We start from the raw sequence: 15,228 nt of genomic DNA, 5'->3' as shown, positions 1-15,228 counted from the left end.
TGGTAATTTATGGACCTAATAGGTATCTAAAGCCATTTGCACATGTTGCCATGCAACCAGTCCATGCAGAATGTTGGTGCCCTATATATAGAAATGAGCAGACCAGTGATATTTTAGGGAGCAGGCTAGCAGACGAGGCCCGTTACTTACATCATAGGTGCCTACACAACACAAAACACTGTTGCTGTATGTAGGTTGTATTTTATTTTTTTATCTTGTATTTTGGAAATGTACATCCCAGTTTTTTCCTTTTAATTTTTTTGGGGCCCCCAAGCTATAGCTTGTTTGGCTTACAGGTAAATCCGGCACTGTATATATATCTTCAAAGTGGGGTGTGACTAATCCCCCGTTTGCCTCCAAGCGAACATTGTTTTGGTAAACAAGGGCAAAATCCCATCTCCTGGGCGCGTCTAGCTACATTATTTTGAGTGGGACAGGTGTGCGCATTACAGATTCCCCAGCCCCCACCCCGAGCACTCAAATCTTAAGGGTATGACTTTAAAAATGTCATCTGAAGCGACTCTTTACGGGAGAATAGCAGACTACTTCCTAAGCTCAACTGCCCTCCGCATCGATCGGCCTAAACGCAGCTAGCTTTCTCCTGCGCGGGAAGGGCCCAGGGAGGTCGCCCAGCCCTCAACCGCGCGGCGGAACTCTCCCTTCTGCTTCCGTTTCCGAGTGGGGAGGCGTTTGCCCGAACACCTTCCTCCTCTGGGAGCCTCGCGCCGGAGAGGAAGCTTCGCAAGATGAGGGGCGCGCAGCTGGGGCGCTTCTGCGCGCAGGTAGGGAGGAGTCTTGGCGGCAGGGCTCGGCTGGGCCGGTGGAGCTCTGGCCCCGAGGCGACCCGCCCTCACGGCAAACCCAGGCCCACCAGCACAAGCTGCTTCGCCGCCCCGTGGCGGATGTGCGAGAGACTCCCAGCTTCACGGTGGGAGGCAGCCTGGACGGAGTGGAGCCCAAGCGTTACCTCTGCGCGTTGAGCCTCGCGTTCGTGGTAGCAGGCCGACACGCGAGATACACGCGTGTTCTTGTGCCTGCAGCCTCGCTCGTTCCTGCACTTGCAGAGGCTTTTTTGGCACGGCTCTCATTAGAGTCCGTGGCGCTTTGCCCACTTCTCTTTCCGGCCGCCTCTTTAGAATTATTATTATTTTATTTATTATACATTTGCTTATTGTATACCGCCTTTCCCTCGACAGAGACCCAAGGTGGCTTACAGATAAAATAAGAACAGCTAAATGTTGGTTGGCAAGTAAAGAGGGGGGGGGGGAGGATATAAAATAATTAATTTATTGGATACAAAGATACAGGTTTGGGGCAAGTCCTGTTTGGTGAGAGGACCCCAGCAGAGATCCCAAAATATGCAGCAAATATGATAGGAATTGTAGTCCAGCAACGTCTGGGGGAACAATGGTTTTCCACCCTGAAGTAAATAACAGCAGTTTAATCACTGAATCATTGCAACAAAGGTGTACTGTATAGTAAGTTGGTATTGATATCCCCATGTTGCTTGTGGGGGTAAGATGGGAGCAAGAGAGAACAGTTTGCCTGAAAAGGCACCTAGTCAATTAATGGCAACTTAGAGAGTCCGTCTTTCCTTTTCTGGTTGTGTGTTTTGGTTTGTTTATGTTGTTTGAAATTTGATGTTTATGTTGTTATAAGCTTAAGCTTCCAAGTAAACTTGGTGAAAAAAGATGGGACATACAAGCTTTTAAATGGATAAGTAATAGATTAGTTTTCACTGTTATACCCTCCTAAGGTATGCTTAGTGTTTCATATGTGAATGGCTATCCTAAACTTAATTGGTCAGAAGTAAGTTCCACCAAGTAAAATATGACTTACTCCCAGGTATATACGTCCATAGTACCTTTTGCGTGCTTTTGTAGGAGGTGGGGGAATTCCCCCATCTCCCGCAAAAGCCCACAGGAGCCGCGCACCCTTTAAAGAGCGCGCGGCTCCTGCGGGCTTTTCGACCAAGCGCTGCTTTCCCCCACCGCCAGCCTCCAAACCAGGTCCATCTTCAGCTACCATTGTCGTAAATGGATTAAAATACTTGTAATCCGCACTGTGATTTTGAGAGCATACTACTTTACGGGATAGTGAGAGCTGCTTTGAAACTGGTGCTTTGCAAGTGTTGGCTAACAGATGATCTGAGATGGATCAGCAGTGTAAGATTTATTGTATTTGTTACTTATACCAGACCGGATTGAGTTTTGTATATAGTAATCCATGACCCCTTTTATGATTATAAATAAATATTATTATTTGTCTTCATTGTGCTTGTGACCACCATGGACTCATACTACTAGTCTGAAGGCTTGAAAAACTTGTTAGAATGACTGTGTGGTTTCATTTTTGCAAGGATGCTTTGGTCCCCAGTTCTGATGCCTAAAGTTTTCTGAACAACACAATACAGTGGTACCTCTGGATGCGAACGGGATCCGTTCCGGAGCCCTGTTCACATCCTGAAGTGAACGCAACCCACGTCTGCGCATGCGCGGGTCGCGATTCACCGCTTCTGCGCATGCGTGACATCATTTTGAGCAACTGCGCAGAAGCGAGCGGCGAAAACCGGAAGTAACGTGTTCCATTACTTCCGGGTCGCCGCGGAGTGCAACCCAAAAATGCTCAACCTGAAGCAACTTTAACTCGAGGTATGACTGTAATTTATAATATATTAAAATTTGTTGTCTGTTCCTTTAGGTCTTGCAGAAGCACAAATTTGTCCCCATTGCCTGTCACTCTATCCAATTGTCTTATCTGAAGGCATCACCACTTGCCTTTCTATGCTCTCTTCAACACCTGGGCTGCAGATTGACTGGCACCAGTTCTTCTGGACGAAGTGAAGCAAATGTGTCCCATGGAAGCTGTAAAACAGACACCAATGAAGCCTCTCAGAAGCTTCTAGAGACTCTTGCTACTTCCCAAGTAGAGCCAGAGAGACCAGCTGATTCAGATCTCCTGAAGCTGGGGAAGGTGGCAGATCCATTCTTGGACATGGGGCTAAGCCCGGCTCAGATAACACACTTGTTCAGCTTGCAGCCATATGCACCTCCTCAGCTCAGGTTGGCTGTCGTTTCAGAGCTCCTTCTTCTGGGTTTAAGCACAGACGCCACACTAAATGTCTTACAGAAGAGCCCTGAATTGCTGGGAATGTCATCAAAGCATATAAAGCACCGTGCAGATCTGCTGAGGAGGCTGGCGTTCAAGGAAGGTAATGCTTTCCCTGTGCTATGCAATCAGTGGAACATCTGCACTGAATTGTGTGCTGTGGGCCATACTGGATTTTTGTAACCCTGTTTGGAGCCTGTGAGCATTATCTTTAACTCTTCTAGTGGGCATTATATGGAATAAAAGACAGAAAATCTGATCTCTAGGAAAGGGTGCAAATGCAGTGATAGGAACCATGGCTCCATTACGTTGATAGAAATATAGGTTCATCGATCACTTTATACATCACAGATTTAGATGGTCTTTTAAAGAAGATTAGATCCAGCTGTGAAAGTTTGGCCCACAATTGTAGGTGGAATGTAAAGGGCAAATCTGCATCTCCAGGTGCTCCCAGATGCTACAAATACAGCAGAAAAGGGAAAGTTTGAAACTGAATTGCAGATTTTAAAAGTGCTTGCTTGATAAAACTTGGGTTAGGAAAGGATGTAAAAGCATAATTTTTCCTTTCAAGCTTTCTTCTAGCCCTCCAAATTTGTTTTATTTGAAAAAGTTGTATTTCTCCGTCTAAAGAATTCCTTCTGTATCGTTAATCATTGTTTCATTTCCTTTTTCATTTGCTCCTCAGTGTTTCCTTTATTCCTGCATTCTGCAGTTGAAGTACATACACATGCAAATGCACAAAGTTCTGCACAATAAATAATGAGCCAGGCATATACCCAGGAAACATTTTTAGCCTGGAGGACTGGGTGGCTGTATGTATAGCAGGTACACAGGGAGTACTGAGGAGCAAACCAAAAAAGTAAGCATAGGGTATGATTGTTTATGTCTTTTTCCTCTTTACTTTAACAGTGGGCCTTAACCATATGGCAGTTCATTTCCCAAGAATTTTTACCTTGCCACAAAAGAGAATTGAGGTCCTAGAGAATCTCCTCAAAGAAAAATGCCTTTTCTCTGTGCAGCAGATATCAAAAATTCTGCAAACATGCCCAAATATTTTGCTGGAGGAGCTAGGTGATGTGGAATACAAATTCCAGGTAATGTATGCTGCATTATATTTTCAGAAATTCATATCAAATATATAGTGTCAGTGCACATTCCCAGAGCAGATTAGCTGGTAGGCTTCCAGTCACAATAGATCCCACCCACAGATCTTGCAAAGACCAAAGATATGCTTTAGCAGGGAGTTTCCATATACCGTATTTTTCGCTCCATAAGGCGCACCTAGTTTTGGGAGGAGGAAAACAAAAAATTATTCTGAATCCCAGAAGCCAGAACAGCAAAAGGGATCTGGCTTCTAGGATAGCCTCTGGCTGTTCTGGCTTCTGGGATAGCCGCGCCAAGCCTCTTCAGGGAAGCGGGATGAAGGCTCCCCCTGCCCGGAAGAGGCTGCGCGGGACTAAGGCAGAAGCCAGGACAGCAAGTGGGATTGCTGCGCAGTGATCCCTCTTTCTGTCCTGGCTTATGGGATAGCCGCACGCAGCCTCTCTCGGGCAGCGGGATGAAGGCTCCCCCTGCCCGAAGAGGCTGCACGTGACTTAAGGCAGAAGCCAGGACAGGTGCGTCGCTGAAGAGGCACTGCGAAGAGAGGGAGAACTGTGCAGCGCCCCTTCAGCGAAGCTGGAGAAGGAACAGAAGGAGCCCCTTCTGTTCCTCCTCTGGCTTTATAGGACAGGGGCGTCGCTGCGAAGCGGGAGGAGGAACAAAAGGAGCCCCCTCTGTTCCTCCTCCGACTTCGCAGGACAGGTGCGTTACTGAAGGGATGCTGTGCAGAGAGGGAGAGCTGCGCAGTGCCCCTTCAGCAAAGCGGGAGGAGGAACAGAAGGAGCTCCGTTCCTCCTCCTGCTTCGCTGAAGGGGCGCTGCGCAGCTCTCCCTCTCTGCACAGCACCATTCGTTCCATAAGATGCACTCATATTTCCCCTTACTTTTTAGGAGGAAAAAAGTGCGTCTTATGGAGTGAAAAATACTGTAACTCATTTTTTAGAATGTGCTTTAAAAATAAGCTCTTTTCTTTCCTCTCTTCCAAATACTGATATAGATAATAGAAACTAGAATAAACTTTGCTTTTGTGCTTCCTATTCCATTGATTTGTTTCTAGAATCTCTCATGTGGGCCCTGAGAAATGTAACATTTGACTTTCCTCTGCTATCTAATGGATATACTTTTGAATTTAGTGCAGTAAAGGCTGTGACTTCATATCTTTGGGTCACATCAAGTGGCAGTCGTTTGCTTGCACAACATAAGCCTGCTTGTGCAATAACATTTCAGGTTTTCCCCTCCTCCTGCAGCTCCCACGCACCCTGGGATCTGTTCGGCCCACTCAAGATCTGGAAGGGGTTGCTGGGCTACAAGGGGAAGAGAAGAAACCATTTTGCAGACGCACACCCATTCATGCTATGCTGTATCTCACTCTTAGTTTTGTATGGAATTTCTCTGGATGGCTACTCTTGTCTCAACCTTTGTTGCCACAACTGCTTCTTAAGGACTTCAGATGTTTTTCCAGTTTTAGGAGGGAAACATGGAATCCAATGGCACTGGTGTTAGTGAACTAGTAACCTCCTTGATTTGACTATACGTAAAGGCAGGAAAAGGGACGCGGGTGGCGCTGTGGGTAAAACCTCAGCACCTAGGACTTGCCGATCGTCAGGTCGGCGGTTCGAATCCCCGCGGCGGGGTGCGCTCCCGTCGCTCAGTCCCAGCGCCTGCCAACCTAGCAGTTCGAAAGCACCCCCGGGTGCAAGTAGATAAATAGGGACCGCTTACTAGCGGGAAGGTAAACGGCGTTTCCATGTGCTGCGCTGGCTCGCCAGATGCAGCTTGTCACGCTGGCCACGTGACCCGGAAGTGTCTGCGGACAGCGCTGGCTCCCGGCCTATAGAGTGAGATGAGCGCACAACCCTAGAGTCTGTCAAGACTGGCCCGTACGGGCAGGGGTACCTTTACCTTTAAGGCAGGAAAAGAGGCACAGTAGAGAACCAAAGATCCTGAAACACGTTTAGCCAAATAATAAACCCTTTCCAGCCCTTGGTTCACAGTCTAGTATTGAATATTGATAATAGCTTATTCAAGGTTTGATTCCTTCTTCTTTTTCTCAGTTTGCTTATTTCAGGATGGGGATTAAACACAGAGAAATCGTGAATTCTGGTTTGTTCCAAGCATCACTGGCTGAGATAAAAAACCGGGTTATTTTCTTGGAGCGGTTGGGACTCTTTCAAACTCCTGACAAGAAAGGACAGACCCAGGTTGTCAACCCCAAACTGAAAAGAATAATCAGAGCTTCTGAAAGTGACTTTATAGAAAAAATGGCCTGTTCCTCATTGGAAGAGTATAATATATTTAAGAAATTGCTGGCCCGTGAAGAAGAACGGAGGCAGAAAGAGGAGGAAGCGGCAGAGAAAAACGATCTCTCAGATTCAGAGAGTGATGGCGAGGGGCCTGATTCAGACTAAGTACATAAAATTAAAAAATCTCTGAAGTTTGGTACTGGTATAATCTTGTTCAAGTCTAGAATTGGCTTGAACATTGGGGAATGAAAATGCATCAGTTGTGTAAAAATGAGAGGTGGTGGTCAATAAGGGTAAAGTCTACTCAGCAGCTATGTAAAAGCAATGGAACTCAAAATGTTTGTGATCTCCTGTCATTACTTTGGCTTGTTCCTTTAGAACCACTGCACATTTAAAGAATCGTGGGGTAAGCTTGAGGTGGGAGTTCTCAAGATAGACTGAGGAATTCCTCTACATCAGGGTCTCTCCATCTGTTATTGAATCCCAACTCCCCAGCCAACAAGGTCATGGATTATGGAAGTCCAAGAACATGTGAAGAGCCACAGGTTACCCACCTCTACTCTAGATGATAAGAATGCACTTCATTTTAAGAATGGAAACAATTTTGTTTTTCTCCGAGGGACTTGAAATAGGCAATGCTAGGGATGGATTGTCAAGGAAGATGAAATGCAGGCTGTGAAATAAAAAGTCAGGTGTTGTTCTCAGAACAGAGAAGTAGCTGTTGTGGGTTCTGTGAAGCCAAACATAGATAACGATTTATGGGAGAGGAAATGCGGGCCTAGGTGCAGTTTGTAAGCAGAAATTTCATGCTCGGGATAGCAAAGAGGTTTTGCTGGTTGTTGGTGGCTGACAACTGCTAAAATTGTTGGTAAAGGAACAGGATTTTGGTATCCAACTGGCATCCTCACGTATTCTTAAAGAAAGCAGACTAGCTTTTAAATAAATTGTATTTTAATCTAAAATGCAAAACAAAATAACTTTGACAGAATAAAATCTTTTTTAGTTTATTGCTGCATTATATATGCCTCAATCTGGCTATAAAATACTGACTTGATACAGACTGTTCTACTTTAGACTGTGCCTGGGGGGGGGGGGACCAGTGTTGCTGTGCGGCAGACAAGAAACTGGTTCTGAAGACCTCTCACTATCTTTGCCAATTTACTGGGCCTGGAAAAAGGTGCTATTTAGCTGATGGGATGACTACCCCTTTCCTTCCCCCACCCCCTTTTTTGCACTTTGGAAGCTGTATTTTTAACAGTGAGATTGCCTCCATGTGCCCTCAAGCCAATTAAACTGAAGTAGTTGGGATTTTAGTGTTCATAAGTAAGACCGGAGACAAAACGTCGTAGCACGTGGAGTGCTTCTGTTCAGTATTCCACCTCTTCATTCCAATTCTCACCTCCCATCAGCATTGTGTGGCCTCATGGCTGTTTTGGGGTTCTGTCCATTTTTAGTTGTCCCGCCCCCATATGATTTTATTTTTCTACTTTTGCAGTCCTCCCCCCCCCCCAAGCTTGGTGCTGTTTTGGCTACATAAGCTGCTCACAACCTGAACATCAGAAACAGGGCATGATAAATTCTCTACTTGCTAATGAAACATGAAAATGCATATTTTCCCCATGCCTAGGTTCATTGTGGCAGTACATGATTGGCTGCTCAGACAAATCAGTGCTTAAAATGCTAGAAAAGCTTAAAATGTAGTTTTAACACTACTCCGACAAAGCAATCTGTGGTCCTTTGGTGTCGTGTCTACTCTTGCCAATCTATACAAGCTAGGCCTTCTTAAAAGTTCTCCTTTTCTTCCTGTTCTTGAAGAAGCCTTCCCTGAATGAGAAATCCAGATTTCTTTTTTTTTTCATAAAACGGCAAATTACAGAACATCCAACTAAAATGCTGCAATTTGCAATGGAGAGAGTTGGAGATCTTGTATTAGTCATATTAAGTATATGATTTTCTCTTAAAGCCCATGCCTTTTGAGAAGGTTTGTAGTGAAAAATGCAATTTCTGTGGGGAGGGGGATCCTTTAGCTAATACTGCTGCAAAACTTATGTAAATAATTGGAATAAACCTAAATGTTTATTGGTTGCAGTGAGCCCTTCTCCTAGAGGCTATCCTTTTGTGATATCTGTGGGAAGGGCCTTTTCCTGCTGGGAATGGCTAGTGCTATCTTTTGCTGAAGAAACTATATTTACAACTCTTTAAGGCTGCCAGGATTAGCTTTCTAGGGAACAAGGCTGCTCCCCCCCCTTTTTTTCTTCTTTTTTGCAATTGCCGAATGGGCTGCTAGAGAGCTACCAGTACTTACAGGAATAATAATTGGCAAACTGTAATTGAACCTCTGGCTGTATTAATTTATAAAATATACAGTGTATGTATATTAAACACAATTTTATATTTAGTCATACAAACTCACAAATCTAGGAAATATTAAGGCTCCTTGAGTAGCTGGCCATTATTGGGAGTTGTAGCAAATGAACATCTGGGAAGAAGGAAGAAATGCTCTGCTATTTTTCCTCCACTGGCATCACAATCCTGACTTAAATAGGAAAGCAATCTATTTACCCTTCATAGGGTGGTTAGAAGGGTTTTCAACTTTTTTAATTATTAAGGCATGGCATTTTCTAATCATTTTACAGAATAGCATGTCCACAGGCTGAATAACTAAAAGCCTTTGATCTGTTGTTGAAAATGGATATAGACTTCTAGCTTCTGCAGCCCTTCCCCCCCTGCTCTAGAATAACTTTTGAAATGCTAGTAATTTGTTAGCAATAAAAAGGCACAGCAGTAGCTGGCTGTCAGATTTGTTGCTTTTCATTAAATCTTGCAAAGGGAAAAACAAAAGAAAAGAACCTAGTGTTTTTTAAAAGATACACTGTTTGCAAATGGGAGTATTTTAGATTTGTGATTAGCTTTGAGCATCAAATTTTATGCCAGGGAGGTTCTCCTTTTGGTTATAATCCAGAATATTTGTTTCAGGGCTTGTTTTTCTTTTAAGGTAGTCCAGTGGCCACAGATTATATAACCAGTATCTCCATCACTGGTGAAACTTTAGGCTCTGCCATTCCGGCAAGTGGCCCATAATAGACTTCAATCCTGAGAGAGACTTTTCTAACATGTCACTCATCTTGTATAAATTCAGGTGCTATGAAGAAAGGTAAGCGGACCCTTATAATCCTGCCAAAGAGAGAGGGATATGGCTATTTGGTGAACACCTCCTGAACAAGGCAAAGGAAGAAAAGTCCATAGATCTTGCTGGAGGGTCTCTCCTTTTTTCCAATCCAGTTAGAAGAAATGTTGAGTGTTCTGCAATCTACAAAGGAAAAATAAAACATGACAGCTAGCATTTAGATTATGTGCGCATGCATAAAACACAGGTACAAAGATTCTTTTCTTCCTCCATTTCATTGCTAAAACATTTATTTCACTTGTGTTAAAAAGTTAACAAGCAGATTTACTCCTTATTCATATTTACATTGAACTCTTTAGTAAAATGTCACACTGGTGAGTAGATCCTTGATATTCCCACAGCAAGGAGAATCCTGGTGAGGAATTCTGTTGGTATAGCTTTGGGATCCATTAATGAAATTTTTTACGGAGGGTAGAGAGACACAGTCTCACTGAAAGAGCTTTGAAAGAAATACTTCTTTCAATGAGCAGAATCAAAGAACGCTAAAGGCTGCTTCTGACATTTCATTCCTCAGCGTGTGTAGGGAAGTAGGCAGAAAACTGGTTGACAATTATCTTTGTAATGTAGAAAGGTCAGGCTTAAGTGTCAGATATGTATAAACACTCTCGAGGTGTTCTCTGAGATTGTCATGTCTGAGCCTTCTGGCATCTGCTTGGAATAAAAGACCAGGGTGCTGTTTTCTTGTCTCACTTATACCTTTCATGAAATCGTCTGTGGTAGTCAATAATCACTGCCACTTTTCCTTTAGAAGCAAGCTACCTACCCATCAATATTTTGAAGTTTTCTGCCAGCAAAGAGACTGCTCCACCATAGATGGAGCAAGATGCAGTTGCTCAGCCCTGCTCACCTCAGTAGGCCTGTGCCCTGGTGACACCAAGGAAAAATAAAGAAGGCGCGGGGGGGGGGGTGCGGAATGCTGCCTGAAGATACCTGTTACCAAGTTATATTTTTATTATATGTGCAAATATTTTGTAAGCTACTTTGATTTGTTTATTTAAAGTATCCCAAGAAGCTCTCAATCTAAATAAATAAAGCATTTGTTCACCATTATGATGCAGTTAGAAAACACTCACAATATCCTCAGCTGTGGGAACTTTTCAAAAGGAATTTGATACAAGTAGCAGGATAAAGGATATGTCCCACCCAGTGAGATTCTAGGTAACTTGTTCCTTACAAGACCCCTAACTCTAGCAGGGCTGGGGAAGCTATGGTCCTCTTCTATTGTTAAGACTTCAGCTCCCATCAGCTCCAGCCAGCAAGGTCAATGCTCGGGGATGGGAGTTGCAGCCAACTACTGAAGAGCCACAGATTCCTTAACCCTGTTCTGTGGTTTATCCAGCACAGAGGTTTATGGAGCCCTCATTCCCTATATTTTCCTGCAAAGATACTTACTATATGGCTTCAGTGTCTGTTACTTTGTTTTCTGAAACAAACAAGAGAAGGTTAAATCTATAAAACATTCAAACATACTCTGCTTGTTCTGAATGCTACTTTGCTCCAGCAGCATGTTGGGCAATGGCAGCAGAATTAAAGTAGCAATAATATTGACTGAGTTAAATGATCACACTCCAGCGGTCTAAACCCATAAGTTAACATCAAGATTAGATGGTTGCTGCTAACCTAAACCATCAGTAATGTCAGAAATCAGGAGTTGGATATTGCATTCCAAGGGTTTCCCCCACAGCTATGACTTCCCACAAAGCCACCAACATTCCTTTACCTGCTGTGTGCCTTATTTGAAACAGTGCTCTCACAGCTCTCCTTGTAGCAGACATCCTGGTGCACTTTGTAGATCCTCTTGTATCTACCACAACAGCAAATGCAAGATAAGAGTAGGAATGATGAAAAGTCTGCTTGGCTACAGTTGAACAGTATGTTGGTTGTGAACCTCTCACATAGCTTGGACCTCCCTAATTTCCACCAACATTCCTACTTTGACAGAGAAACCTCCAGCACTAAATGGACATTTGTATATCCTCAAGTTCCTATCTTCCCCCAAGTGCCCGCCACTCCAAAACCACCGGCAGCCAAATTATGAGTTCCTCACCATTCCCTGAGTTGCTCACCATTTGCATCATTCATGATCTATCACATCTTAGAAGCTGCACAGCAATCACATTCTGCAACCATTTGTGTATGTCTGCACTACAAACTTCAGTTGGCTTACTGTCCACGTTTATTCCTGCCTCCTCTCTAGGATCCTAGAAACCATTTTTTTGATAGAACAGGGAATATTTAATTCACAAAATTCTTTGTATTTTCAGATGTTCATGTACTTTTAAATTGCTGTGTATGGGGATTAATAGCAGGACAACAAAAATGGAATGTGCAAGGCCCTATCTATCAAAATGGGACTGAGAGCTAATTTGATCTCTGAATTAATGTTCTGTGAGACAGTACTTACAGATAATGACAGACACCTCCTTCCCAGACTGGAAAGGATTTGGTTTCTGAGTAAAGCCGAGTACAAGACTGAGGCACCTTCTTGCAGGCTGAAGAGAGAAATTGGCATGGTTAGGGAAGGAGGGAGGACTATAATAAGCACAGAGAGATATTTCAAGTCCAATTTCTAATACTTGTTAAATATTCCTATTATGCAAAGGCAGGTTGACTTAGAACCAATGCCTTTTAAATACATTCCTGCCCCAAGTGCTGGTGAGTGAACGGAGATAAGCAGACTCATTAAACCAACAGTTTGGAAGGAGAGAGCACTGTTATTCCCATAATCAAAGAAATCTTGACGTCTTCAGTAAGCGCCAGAAGTTCAACAGAGAAGAGGCCTCTCTCAGCTAAACTGGAAGGGAGCTCCATAAAACTGGGCCCTCCATCATGAACACATGGCTCCTTGTAGTTACAAGCTATACATCTGAGCCACAGGGGACCACTAACAGCGACCCCTTCAAAGACCTCAGTGATCAAGCAGGAATCTAAGGGATCAGGCAGTCCCTGAGTTACCCTACACTCAAGTTGTTAAGGGCCTTGTAAATTAATAACGAACCTTGAACCTGTTCCCAGTATCCTATGGACAGCCAGCCCAACCTTTTGAGCACTGAAGTTATCTGCTGGCAGTGGTCTCTCCTCATCAACATAAAGAGTATAAGGTTAGCCAGCTAGAAACCAGGGAGCATAAGAGCACTCTCCCATCCTTTGGTTTCCAGCAACTGGTATTCAGAAGCATTGCTGCCTCCAGCTGTGGAGGTACAGCATAGCCATCATGCCTAGTAGCATAGGTGCCAACTCCCTGGGGGCCTGAGCACCCACAAAATTCCCCATGAAGGGGCTGGGCACCCACAGATTTTGGTGCCAGGGCCATTCATGCTGCATGGCACCCATGGCAGGGGGACCAAGCTGACACTCCTGCCTAGTAGCCACTGATAGCCCTCTCCTCCATGAATTTGTCTAGTTCTCTTTTACAGCCATCCAGGTTGGTGGCCATCACTGCCTCCTGGGGGAGCAAGCTCTGTAGTTTGACTATGCACTGCATGAAGTGTTTTCGTTAATCAACAGGCTGGGTGCAGCGTTTTGCACTAGCTAGAGCCTCCAGAACAGGCCCAAGGTAGTGAAATAGTGTGATAATTGAGCCTTGATGTTACCATTGCATGAATTACTGTGGCCAGACTAACCCTGTCCACAAAGAGCTGTAGCTGTCATGCCAGCTGTAGCTGGTAAAAGGCACTCCTAGCTACTGAGGCAACCAGAGCGTCCAGACAAAGATGGACCCAGAAGCACCCCAAAACTCTTCTTTCTGAGGGAACTCCATCCAGAATAGGCAACTGGCCGGTCTCCCAGATACAGGAACCACCAACCCACAGTCCCTTTGTATGGCATACACACTGGGAAAAGGGAGGGTTGCCCACTTGGCTGCAGAGTGTAAAGTCTGGAATTAGAGTTGCTCTTCTACTTGCAGTAGAGCAGGAACAACTGGGTGCTACTAATATACACATGTTTTTAGTTGTTTTTAAAATTTTAACTTTTCTGTTTTTAATTGTATTATTTTATCACTTGTTTTATCACTTCACCGTTTGATGCCCTGGGCTCCTTTAGGAGGAAGGTCAAGATTGACTAAACAATTAAAAATCATCCACATCTGGAAGCACACATAGTATCATACCATTAGGAGAGTCCAGAGAAGCCTGTGTTGTTCTTAACTCACCTAGTTCACATTGTCTGCCCTTGAATCCAGGATTGCAATCGCAGTGATAAGACTCTGGGCCAGCAACACAGGTCCCCCCGTTTTGGCAGAAGTTTATGGAACAATTCTGCTTGCCACCTGGTGATGAAAGGGATGATAATCATGATGATGATGATGATGATAATAATAACAACAATAATAATAATAATAATAATAATAATAATACCCTGCCCTCCCCGGCCAGGGCCAGGCTCAGGGTGGCTAACACCAAATATAATATAAATTACAGTAAATAAATAAATTACAAATATAAATTACAATAAAATGTAATAGAGAACAGCAACAACAAACAATTAAAATATGGCTTAAAATACAGCTTAAAAATGCAGCCTCATTTTAGTAGTAACCCATAAATCAAGACCATAAAGGAAGGAAACATCAGATAATCACCCGAGCCAGCTATCCATGCTGGTTCTACATGGGCCAGCAAAAAAGCCAAGGGAAAATTTATATGGCTGCATAAAGGAAGATATCCTGGAATTTGCACTCAACAGTTAAAGCATGCATCAATAGTACTTCCAGGCAACAGGCAGAGTACTGTGTCTTACTTATGTTAGAAAGGAAAATGGGAGCTAGCATTCAGATTTGAGAGTAGGTGAATCAAAGGCAAGTTGCTTAGCTTTCTTCACAGTTACTTGCAAGTATGTCTGTCCTGTGTACAGGAGTGAGCCATGGGATCCTGCAGGGGCTGGGAAACTCCTCTGATGGTTCATTATTATGTCAAATCTTTAGGTGAGGGTGGGAATTGTCAACTGCAATCATTTACTGTAGCCAACCATGCAAGTGCCCAAGCTGGGATCATGAGTTAGTCCACCAAGCCAGAGAACAACCTTGTATATGACTAGTTTACCCACATGCTAGTTGGAAAAAAGCAGGAGTAAAAAAAAGTGTTTGAGAAAGTAAAAAGTCATTTGCGCGCGCACACATACTTCTATTGTGGGTTTTTTAAACAATATAAAACCTGTTTGCTAGAGGTGAAAAGTGTGATGTAATGTACACATCAAAAGAAACAATCTCTAGTTCTTAGTTACTGGAAAGATTCTCCCCTTGCTCCAGCTAAAACTTAGAACTGTCTGTGAAGTGTCCCCAAGATAACTTGTCACCTAAGAGACAATTTTCTTGCAGAAGAAAACAGTATTCAAGAAGTGCACTTTATTGTTAATGACAAATACATGTGCACATCCATACATGTGTATCTATTAAAACAGAAGCTTATTACTGTTTAACAGGCTATGTATAATTTTATCTTGCTGTTCCTTTCTATATCCTTGTGAACGTCACTACTGATCAGACATGGCCCATTTTTTGTTCGATTTGTTAGTGTAGTTTACGGTCCACATGACATCCCATCAGGGTATATACAGAGACCAATACTCAATCCCTGTGTATATCGTTCAG

The 15,228-nt window shown here is 43.6% G+C and overlaps 2 protein-coding genes across 4 annotated transcripts in view; one reads left to right on the top strand and one right to left on the bottom strand.

Annotated features, from left to right (window-relative positions):
* The first annotated feature begins 664 nt into the window (after positions 1 to 664).
* MTERF4 (mitochondrial transcription termination factor 4) lies at positions 665 to 10,316 on the top strand. Of its 2 annotated transcripts, XM_077929958.1 has the most exons (5): positions 665 to 782; positions 2,701 to 3,211; positions 4,018 to 4,202; positions 6,263 to 6,616; positions 9,591 to 10,316. In XM_077929958.1, exons 1-4 carry the CDS (start codon positions 747 to 749, stop codon positions 6,614 to 6,616), a joined length of 1,086 nt encoding a protein of 361 aa, XP_077786084.1. In that variant the 5' UTR covers positions 665 to 746; the 3' UTR covers positions 9,591 to 10,316. The 2 variants fall into 2 exon arrangements, with proteins under 2 accessions (XP_077786084.1, XP_077786085.1); XM_077929959.1 differs by lacking the exon at positions 9,591 to 10,316 and having other exon boundaries at positions 677 to 782; positions 3,080 to 3,211; positions 6,263 to 7,458.
* Positions 7,385 to 15,228, bottom strand: part of SNED1 (sushi, nidogen and EGF like domains 1) — a 75,351-nt gene continuing 67,507 nt past the window's right edge. For both annotated transcript variants that reach the window (XM_028730979.2, XM_077929957.1), the window contains 5 exons: positions 13,792 to 13,908; positions 12,043 to 12,130; positions 11,359 to 11,442; positions 11,031 to 11,061; positions 7,385 to 9,761 (listed from right to left, as the gene is read on the bottom strand). In XM_028730979.2, coding sequence (XP_028586812.2) covers positions 11,040 to 11,061; positions 11,359 to 11,442; positions 12,043 to 12,130; positions 13,792 to 13,908 — 311 coding nt within the window. In that variant the 3' untranslated portion in view covers positions 7,385 to 9,761; positions 11,031 to 11,039. The remainder of the gene's footprint in view (positions 9,762 to 11,030; positions 11,062 to 11,358; positions 11,443 to 12,042; positions 12,131 to 13,791; positions 13,909 to 15,228) is intronic.

Source organism: Podarcis muralis, chromosome 6 (assembly GCF_964188315.1).
Source record: "Podarcis muralis chromosome 6, rPodMur119.hap1.1, whole genome shotgun sequence".
In the NCBI taxonomy this organism is placed as follows: domain Eukaryota; kingdom Metazoa; phylum Chordata; class Lepidosauria; order Squamata; family Lacertidae; genus Podarcis; species Podarcis muralis.
The sequence above is the reverse complement of the archived record's forward strand: the minus strand, read 5'-3'. Positions and strand labels throughout refer to the sequence as shown.